This window comes from Panthera onca, chromosome C1 (assembly GCF_046562875.1).
Source record: "Panthera onca isolate mPanOnc1 chromosome C1, mPanOnc1 haplotype 2, whole genome shotgun sequence".
In the NCBI taxonomy this organism is placed as follows: Eukaryota; Metazoa; Chordata; class Mammalia; order Carnivora; family Felidae; genus Panthera; species Panthera onca.
In genome coordinates, this window is record NC_138346.1 from 135,786,588 (window position 1) to 135,797,396 (window position 10,809).

Sequence of the window (10,809 nt, forward strand, 5' to 3'; positions counted from 1 at the left end):
TGTTTTGATTTTCGGATTTCCCTAAAACACAGAAACAAAGGGTAAAAATCAGGTAGCTGTTCAAAATGACTTCGGGGACCCCATTTAGGGAAAGACCTTGGTTCGACAGGTATCCCACCGGGGTCGAAGGCGAAATCTTCGCACCGATTTATCGGGCTCGGCCAGCAGGAGTCTTCGTTCAGGCAGAGGGTACTTGACGAGAGCAGGAGGCCACGCTGACGTCGGCATCTCGGCATCTCCGCTTCCCTCGGGGCTCCGCCGGGTCACCAGTGCTGGCCGGCGGCGCGGGTGCCCAGCTGCGCCTGGGACACCGCGGGCACGGCCGTGGCGGCAGCGGCGGCCGCCGCCGCGTCGCCGACGCCGGGCAGGACGGAGCGCACCGAGCGACGGAACTCCTCGTTCCTCCACGTGTAGAGCAGCGGGTTGAGCGCGGACAGGGCGCAGCACAGGAGCCAGCTGGCCGCCTGCACGCCCCAGGGCACGGGCAGCGAGAAGCCGCTGGCCAGGCTCACCCACACCAGCGGCTGCGTGGCCAGCAGGAAGACGCAGCAGAGCAGAAGCACCGACAGGCCGCTGAGACGGCGCTGCGCCCGCCGCGGGTGCAGCGCGGGCGGCAGGGGCTGGGCCTGCGCCGGGTGCGCGGCTCCCCCCGGGCCCGGCGCGTGCGGGGCGCCCGGGAAGGCGGCGGCGGCGGCGGCGCAGCCGGGCAGCTGGTGCAGCAGGTGGAAGTTGAGGACGCTGACCCGCTTGACGCTGACGCGCACGCGGCGCACGATGCCCAGGTAGCAGTGCAGCAGCAGCGCCGTCTGCGCCAGCAGCGCCGCGGCGGCCAGCAGCGCCGGGTAGTGGACGCGCGGGGGAGCGGCACCGGGCCGCGGCGCCCAGGGCGGGAGCAGCAGCACGAGGCCCAGGGCGAGCGCCCAGGAGAGCGCCAGCATGCCCGCCGTGTGGCGCCGCTGGTACAGCGCTTGGTAGGTGGCAGGCGCCCGGGTGATGAGCAGGTAGCGGTTCAGGGCCACCAGGCAGTGGGACAGGAGGGACACGGTGAGCCCGAGGCCTAGCAGCCCTCCCCGCAGCAGGCGGTAGCTGCCGCCGGCGCCGTCCCAGTCCGCGGGGGGCTCCGCCGAGCCGGTGGGCAGGAGCCCGAGCACCGCCTCCTGCGGCATCCAGAGGGCGCAGACGCTGAGGTCCGCGGCGCAGCCGTTCACGATGAAGGCGTTGCTGGTGGTCTGCAGCTTTCGGAAGGACGACACGAGATAGATGACCATGCCGTTGGCCAGCGTGCCCCCGATGGCCAGGCCCGAGTACAGAAGGGACACGGGGATGCGCCGGCCCGCCCACGACTCCTCTTCCTCGCAGAGCAGCAGCAGCGATCCCCCGGTGGTGGAGGAGGTGGACGTGGAGGAGGAGTTGGTCATTCTGGCCAACTCTTCACACCTCGCTTGATAGCATCAGCTTCTCACCGCGCGGCCCATCCTGACACCCACCTGCAGGGAGGGCAAAGACATCCCTTCAGCCCTCTGCCACCGACACAAAAGGCTGGAGCAGAATAATGGGCTGGGGGAGGGGGAGAGAAGGAGCTCGAGAAGAACGGGGGTGGCAGATGACAGGTGCCTGCCTCGGAAATGTCTCCAGTGCCAGGGGAAAGGCCTCTTTACATTCAGCAGGAACCAGGGAAGCCCTGGGACAGAGCAATACCAAGAGTCTCCCCATCTCCCCCCAAACACCACACACACACACACACACACACACACACACACAGGGAGAGAGAGAGAGAGAGAGAGAGAGTTGGGAATATTGCCAGATGGAGCCCCTAGTTTCCAAGAGAAAGCAAAGCAGAGATATCCCAGCTGGGGAAAATGCCAGGGGAGAGGGGTTGGGGGATACCTTACTTTTGGGCTGGTCCTTAGCTGGCAGTAGCGGAGGCAGGGATGCCAGGAAATACCTCCTCAGCAGCAGCATCTGTGGTCCCAAAATCAACAGGAGAAACTCAGCTGGGATCAGTGCCAGGAGCAAGTGCTTGCTTCTCCCGAGCAACATCCACACACATGGTCCTAGGCAGAACCCAGCAGCTGCAGGGAGGCTTCCCAGCTGGCAGCAGGGCTGGAGAAGGCTGCAAGCCCAGAAGGGTGGGCAGGCAGGCAGCAGAAGGAAGGATGCTTGGCTGCAAAAGCAGAAGCTGAGCTCAAGAGGAGAGCACCCTGTGCTCAGAAGCAAGAGTGGTGGCTGATGTGGTGAACCCACACGAAGCTCTCTCGTGCTCACTTATACATCACCCAGGGAAAAGGCAGCCTTTCCACGCTTGGCATGAATTATTCAATAGCTTCTATCTTGTGAAAGGGAAAAAAAAAAAATCTTGTTCAGAAAGTCCTGTAATTAACAAGTTTCTCTGTCTTTTCTTTTCTCTCAATCACCTTATTCTTCACCCTGCTTCATTTTTCTTTCCTTCATTTTTTCCCTCCCATCAGTGTTAGAATAAAATTTAACACGCTCCTAATATATGTCATCCTAGCCTCATGCGTTCGGTAGGCAAGAATTTCCTGAGGGACAAATATATTTCTAGCACCCAGGACTGATCTCTTCCATCCCACACTTTCAGAGAGAATTACTTTATGTTCTAAGTGAAATTCATTTTTTCTTTGGTAAGATGCAACATGGACAATTATCCACAGAAAATCCCCACGTCTCAATTTAAATCATAATTTTTATTTTATTCTCCTCACCGAACTCCCTTCCAGAATTTGGCTTGTGTTGGGTAATGAAATGGTTAGAGGGTAAAAATGAAATAAGGTAAAAGTAGGTGTCAGGGAGAAACAAAGAAACCTGAATAATCCACAATGTCAATGACAAAGATGGCTCTTCCTTTATTGAGAACTTTTTATTTTGTGGTCTTAGATGGAGATTTGCAGTCAGATGTTGGAAGTTTCTTTGACGCAGCACTTATTCAGCCATTCCACATGGGAAATTTGCCATAAAAGCCAACCGTCTTTCCCCCTCCCCCCTCCCAGTGATCATTTTTCACTGGGAAACTTATTTATTTGAAAACTTAACTGACTATGGAATATGGTAACCTGGCATGAGGGAAAACAATGCTAGGTGGGGTTTCAGGACACCAGAGTTCTAAGCCGAGCATCCAACAACTGGCCTTGGGATGGGTCATTTTTACATCTTGTCAAATAAGAACTTTTCACCCAGTGACTTCCAAGCCCCCCCTTTTTTTCCCCAAACTTTCTGTGAATACGCATGCATAAATTCAACCCTTCTCCTCCCTAGTTCTGGAAGCGTACCTCCTACCTAACATGTGCTGTAGTCCTGGATCACCTAGCATTAAGTCCTTTCCAGGCTGCCCACAAGGGGAACATTTCAGAATCGAGTGCAAGACTACAAGATGTACCTCCTTGGACTTCCTCATGCCCTTTCAAAGAACCGCATTAGTTAATGACTGTTAAGAACTCTAATGAGGTTAGAGCTAAACACGACTTGATGGGTTTAGTCCTTTTAGGCAGTAATCAAGCAGAATCAGTTGAGTTGGGGAATTAAGGAGAAGAAACAGAGATTTGCTTTTCAGAGGACTGAAGGTTCAGATATCAAGTTTATTGATGTTGAAGAGAATTAGCCATTGTCCGTTGCCTGCCGTCATTTGTCTTTATTGAGTCTGAGTACATCAAGCACAGCACGCCCACAAGAGATTCCTCTAATTGTTTATAGAATCTCTGCAAAGAGATTCCTCTAATCTCATTGTTGAGATTAAGATTTCCTCTCACATCAAGGCGATATTTGAATTCCAGGTTCCTGGTCCCAGCTGTTGCTTGTGCGGGCAGAATCCCTGCTGAGGGGCTCTCGTTGCAGTCACTCACCTTTCTGCCAAGATCATGCCTTCTTTAGCCTTGGCCTGGCAATGACCAAGTTTTTCTTTTTATTTGGTTTGGGTTTTGTTGTAAGCTCCTGAACTTACATAAAATAGGGTGAGGGGTTTTTTTCTGGCTCATTCCCAGCACCAGGACCAGTGCCTGGCATGTAGAAGGTACTCAATGAATAATTACTGAGCCAGTGAATGGATGGCTATATAAATGATGTCATTTTTTTCCCGTGGTGAAATGATAAGTGATTTTCATGACCACTTCTTTCCTCCTGCACCCAGCAGGAACTTGCCCCATCAACCATCCTTGTGATACATGTCTAGTCTCTCTACTCCCACTGGCTGCTTTCCCTCGGCTTCAAAAATGCCACTTTCACCACCATCTAATAAAAACTTCCCCTGCTCTTCATCTCCTTCTCAAGCTGCCTACACAAGCTCACTCCCTCTCCTGGAAGAATGGCTTGGTTTCTGCTTCTACCTCCTTTTCCTCTGAATGCTTTTGCTCTCACCCCCGAGATAGTTTCCACCTGGCTAAAGTTCCTCCTGTATACAAAATTGCCTCCTGGACATTATTACTCGTGTGTTCTATGGGCGTCTCAAACCCCCAGGGTCCAAAACTGATCCCCTCACCTTCTTTCCAAACCAGTCCCTCCTTCTCCTATATTCCAGTCTCAGTGACTAGCATCACCATTATCCTGATGCCTAAGTCAGAATCCTAGCTGTAATTTTTGATTCCTTCTTTTTTTTTTCTCTTCCTCCCTATACCCATCAATCACCAAGTGTCATTATTCTACCACACTAATGTTTTTTAAATGTATTCACTGATCTCTATTCACTCTGCCACTACCTGGTATCAGACAACAATCGTGTCTTCTCTAAATTATCCCAACAAGCTCCTAACTGATGTCTACTTGCAATCTTACCTCCCTCCGACCAAAGTGATCTAAGACTAAAAGACAGCATTTGACAGGTGTTAAATATTTTTTTTATTTTTCCCCACCCTCCATGATAATGTACATTCCTTGAAAGTACGAGCTTTGGGGCACCTGGGTGGCTCAGTCAGTTAAGCATCTGACTTTTGGTTTCAGCTCAGCTCACGATCTCATGGTCCACGAGTTGGAGCCCCACATTGGGGCTCTGCTTGAGACTCTGTTTGAGATTCTGTCTCTCTCCCTCTCTTTCTGCACCTCCCACATTCTTTCTCTCTCTCAAAATAAATAAATAAACTTCAAAAAAAGAAAAGAAAAAGAAAATAGGAGCTTTGGTCTGATTACTAGTATTATTGGAAGCCCCCAGAACAATGCCAGATACATACTATACCCTTAATACTTGTTGGAAGAAATAGTGAGCAAAAGTCACTATTGTGCTTAAATTCTTTCACTAAGACCCTGTTGTCCTCAGGGGAATCGTAAACATCATCATTGCTAATGTTACTGAATACACACCACATGTACTGGGCATTATTTTGAGAGCTTTTCATCTATTGTTTCATTTGGTCCTCATGTCGGGCCTGCCTGCAACAGGGCAGGAGTCCAGATATAAGATCACAGGCCACATGTCCAAATATTTTAACAGCATCAATCAAGCTATCAAACTGTTAAATAAAATGTTCTGTTCTAACTTGACAAACATACTTGCATGACAACTGGAAAGCTAGGCTCAATTTAGAATTCTTAGATTCATAGATTGTTCCAGGCTGGTGGAATGTGACAACTTGGCAAACTTGCCTCTGTCCCACTGTCCACTCCCCTCTCTCCCTACCCTCAGCTCTGTCATCACAAGCCAGAGGGACTTGTTTTATACAGGACACTCCAGCCTGCCCATCCAAGTCCCATCCACACCCTTGTCATACAGCTATCCCTTGGCATCCTCTCAGACCTAAGACGGTACCTGGAAGGCATAGTCAGCCATCAGAAGGACAAAGCCAGACCAGGGAGGTCCACACAGATCATGAAAGTGTGTTCGTGGGGATTCTCAGGTCCTGAAAATGCACTTGAGTCTATAAAGGGTATGCAAACCCATTCTTCCATACTCAACCACCACACTATGCCGCCTCCCTTGGTAAAGTTGAGATTCCTTAACATGGATTAGCTGCTGTACATAAAGCTGATATAACAAGGCGACCCAAAACTGTAGAGGTTCAAAAAACAAATAATTCATTTATCTCTCACAAAGGTGAATGGGCAGTCCAGGTGGAAGGCAGATCTACTATGCAAGGTAATCCAGAAACCCTGGTATCTCCTTAGTTCTCCCCCATCCCTTAGGACAGGAATATTCAAGGTGTGGTCCCTGACCAGAAGCAACATCTGTCTCTTGGAAACATGTTAGAAATGACTCAGACACACTGAATCAGAATTTCTAATGATGGGGCCCAGCGATCTGTTTTAACAAGGGACTCTAATGGTTGCTAAAGTTCTAGAACCATTGCCTTAGGATGCCATCCTTGGCTACGTGGCTGGCACTGTTTCACCACTACCACATCCACATCCCAGCTGGCAGAGATGAAAAAAGAAGAAAGAAGGGCAGCTGGCTTCCTTTTTAAGGATGTGACCTGAAAATTTCACATCTGCATACAGCCCAAACAGTGAAAACTTGAGTCAGAGGGCAGCTGCTTGCTACAGGAGAAGCTGAGGCCACTCCAGCTGAGTGTTCACACGTCCTGCCAGCGCTCCAGGAGGACAGAAGAAAGGAGAGAGCAGACAGTGGGCAGTAGAGGGAAGCCAGTTACCAGGTTTGCCCAGGTTTAAACCTGAAGGTTTGAAACAAGGCTGTTACCATTTGGGCCCTTTAAGCACGGTGCCTTGAGCAGACCAGCTTTTCAAGACCCTTTGAAAATGCTTAATATCTGAAAAAAAGAATTACTGGCTCTGAAATATAAAAAAAGAAAAGTTTGTAATAGAAATTAATATGCTATTAAACAGTCAACTGCAAATCAACTCGTTATTTGTAAATTACTTTAAGGTGGGACGGGGATACATTTTCACATGTTCGATATGATTGACGTGTGATGGGGCCTCCGTAAGTGCTGAGGTCTGCACAGGTCTCACAGTAGCCCTGAACAAGCGCCCGGCCTCTTCCAGCCTCACTTCTGCACCCCATCTCCCTCCCCCAACCCTGCTCCAGCCAGACTGTAGACTTGCTCTCCTTGAGTGGGCCTCGGCTGTTCCTCCTGCTCCTGCCAGGCATGTCCACTTACTCAGGGCATGCCATTCCTGTGGCTGTCTCTTTGCCATCTGGCCCCACTTTTGCCTAGCTAAATCCTTCTCATCTTGCGGATCTGAGTTCAGACTTCATCTTCTGCAAGGAATCTTCCTTAACTCCCAAGACGGCTTGGCCAGCCTGTGTGCCCCAAAACACGTGACCATAAGGCTGCCATGGCCAGGCTCCCGAGGGATTGGTTATTCTCTCCCCAAATGGTAAACTGGTCAAGGGCCAGGCTCCCTTTTTGGTCAGAGTGCCTGACCCATTGTAAATACTCAAACATTTGTTGACTGAATAGGTCCCTTGAGAATCTTTGATATGTAGGATCAAGATTTCAATCTCAATTACCTTCTCAAGAGATACAGCCAGCGTCAGAGGCATGCAGCAAAGTGTTGTCATTGCTGATTTTTCTAAAATACTTTAAAAGCTACATGCAACCATATCCTCATGCTTTATGCCAACAAATTATTTTTAAATAGAGCTCTTGTTGATAATAATCCCCGCTCATACAACCGCACACCCACCCCTGACAGGGTCCGGTGTGTACTTTTCTTAGTACTCAGTTTTAATACTGATACTAGTTTCCTAGTACTCAAAATCCACCAAACATACTCTAGCAACTCTCTCACATTCTTTGGAAAAACCAAAGGGTGAGTGGCTGCAGTGAAAAACTGCTCTTTCCTAGTGCCTTCCCTGTGTGCTGTGAGCCATGCCACAGAGCAACCTCACTCAGCACAGCACTGAGACTGTCTAAAAGCCCATTTCAAACCCCAACTGTATCTCCTCAGATCTTGGTGCCTCAGAAAGAACACAACTGAGAAGTATGTGAGCCTCTTTGGACTATAGAAGAGGTTTTGCAAAGGAACGACAGCTCTGTGTTGCTTGACAGCCAAATTTAGGAGTAATTCAACCACGTGTGAGCATTTAGTATGACAAGAAACCACAATAGTAGAGTTTTTAGAAATTATGAATTTATGGAATCATGGACTGGAAACGACCTGTGCTTTGTTCCTTCCTAAAGCCCTTTACCTGGGATACCTGAAGCCTTGTAATGATGATTCCCAACTTTTCTTCTGCCCTGTCAGACTTGAGAGAGCACATAAACTTGCCTCAGCAACAGCAGCTCCCTACTAAGGGTAGTGTCATCAGCCAGTACCACAGGGCATGGTTCTCATCTGGGGGCCACTTCGTAATGTCTGGAAGCATTTCTGGTTGTCACAAATGGGGGCAGGGGGTGTTACTCCATCTAATGGGTACAGACTAAAGATACTGCTCAACATCTCACAATGCACAGGACAGAACCCCACAGTAAAGAATTATCCAACTCAAAATGTCAACAACGCCCAGACTGAGAAACCCTGTCAGAGAGGTGAAGAGCTCAGGGTAAAAGCCAGAGCCTGTTTGTAATTGCTGGCAAGTTATTTCACCTTTCAGATCTCAGTTTCCTCATTTGGAAAATGCAAATAATGTCACCTACGTCTAAGGGGTTGGGGGGAGTCTTATAATGATTATTTTTATGCAAACAGCTTCACCAAGTAGCCAGGGTGTAAGTGTGCTGCACATGTTAATGACGATGGTGATTCCCAACCTGGGGCAGGAGTGGAGGGCGTAAAGGGACACACCCTCTCAAAGAACAAATCTGGAGGGAGTGAGGCTGGCTTACGAAACACAGGTTTAGATAAACCAATTTTCCAGCTCTGAGTCATTGCCACAGGAAGTCCCTATAAGCATTTTAAGAAAACTGAGATCTTCCCCAAATTTGTGTGCAAACATGTATGTGTGTGTTTGTACATTTTTCTGGAGAAGATTAAATAATTATTTTAGCTTCTCAAAGGAGTCTGTAATCTTAAAGGGTTAAGAATCATTTGATGTTGGGATGTCTGGGTGGCTTAGTAGGTTGAGAGTCTGACTCTTGATCTCGGCTCGGGTCATGATCTCATGATTCATGAGTTTGAGCCCCACATCAGGCTCTGCACTGACAGTGTGGATCCTGCTTGGGATTCTCCCTCTCTCCCTCTGCCTCTCCCCAACCCCTGCTCAATCTCTCTCTCTCTCTCAAATTAAAAAAAGCATTGATGTCATTCAATCTCTTCACTTTACAGAAAATTGACAGTGAATGACTTCCCCCAAATCACACACATAGTGACGGATCTATGCCTCAAACCAGGTTGTCCCATGACACTAGTCCACTGAAGTGGGCTTTGAGAGTAACACAATTTATAAACACACGACAAGGTAACATAATAAACGCAAACACAACTCTTCATTCTAGCACTATCAATTTATAAATCTCTAAATTTGTCATTTCAGAGTTAATTGGACCATGGTCTTCAAATCTCCTATACCAATATCACCTGGTTCTGGATCAGAACTACTCTCTGGGCCCAGGAATCTGATTTTAACAAGCTCCCCAGGCAATTCTTTTCTACACTAGTATTTGAGAACCACTGAAGCAGAGGCCATGTAGAATGATCATGTTAGTTTTTGAGTGTTGATTTGTAAAGTTGCCAAAGCATTTCTTTTCTGAACTACATTTTCAGCTTTTCCAGGAAAACCAATTTAAACTAAAATTGCTTTGGCTTGGTCTCTGTCCAGAAGTGGCTTTTTTTCCAGTAAGGGTTTAATATAGTTTATTTTTTTAAATGTGCTTGAAAAATATTTCTGTCTGGTAGAGATAGGAACTGGATGGAGACCATCCAGTTTCATGTTTTCAAGCATTTAGGAATTATTTTAGGTAATTGAAGTGATGAGATCAAATTACTTTAAAAGAGCACTGTGTGTGTGTGTGTGTGTGTGTGCGCGCGCGTGCGTGTGTGTTTGCGTGTGTGTGTGTGTTTTCTCACATATCACTGATGGGGGAAAAGATCATACGCTCTTCGGTACCTGGCCACAATTATCATCCTTGATTGAAGTTAAGCAGAATTGAGATAAAAAATGAAATTACTTAAGAAAAATCTAAGAAACTGGTCATGTAATTTTAAAGTTTAAATTAGATTGACTAGGAAACAAATAGGACAACCAGGAGCTACTATCCTGTTTCTACCTCATTGAGACAATCACTGGTGGTTAGAAAAACTAATATATTCTATTTTCTTCATCTCAGAAATAAGGAGCCTACTCCCAGCTCAGGAAGCAAATGGACACTGCAGTTTCCAGCAGCCCTTTTCTCAGCATATTTCATTATTCTATAATCCTTGAAAAATTTCCCAAATGCTGGACACAGCCTTCAGAACCTCTGTGAAAACAACTGTCAAATATGTGTTCGAAGCCTCTCTGTCATGGAATTTAAGAGTTAAGGACATCATGGGGAGCCTGGGTGGCTCAGTCGATTAAGCCTCCAACTTCAGCTCAGGTCATGAACCCACAGTTAGTGAGTTTGAGCCCCGCATCGGGCTCTGCACTGACAGTGCAGAGCCTGCTTCGGCTCCTCTGTGTCCCTCTCTCTCTCTGCCCCTCTGCAGCTCGTCCTCGCTCTCTCAAAAATAAATATTAAAAAACAAGAGTTAAGGACATCAGCACATTTCAGACTGCATATTAGACATAATCCACTTAGATGCCTTTCAAATACCATAGATAAAACCAAACTCTCCATGCTTGCCTCTGGTTGGGGTGTGGGGTAGGCGGTGACTCTCTGTGCTAAGCACCTTACAAGCACTGCCTCATTTTGTCCGACCATCCCCCACCCCACATACCACACATTTGGTGGGAAACATAAATGTATACGCAGATCCTGTCTGCAAAGAGGCTGC

At 47.9% G+C, this 10,809-nt stretch overlaps 1 protein-coding gene across 1 annotated transcript; it reads right to left on the reverse strand.

Annotated features, from left to right (window-relative positions):
• Positions 1-151: 151 nt before the first annotated feature.
• On the reverse strand, positions 152-3,292 carry GPR88 (G protein-coupled receptor 88). The gene is made up of 2 exons (XM_060621922.3): positions 1,893-3,292; positions 152-1,487 (listed from the first exon to the last, which is right to left on the reverse strand). Exon 2 carries the CDS (start codon positions 1,416-1,418, stop codon positions 264-266), a length of 1,155 nt encoding a protein of 384 aa, XP_060477905.1. The 5' UTR covers positions 1,419-1,487; positions 1,893-3,292; the 3' UTR covers positions 152-263.
• Positions 3,293-10,809: the final 7,517 nt, after the last annotated feature.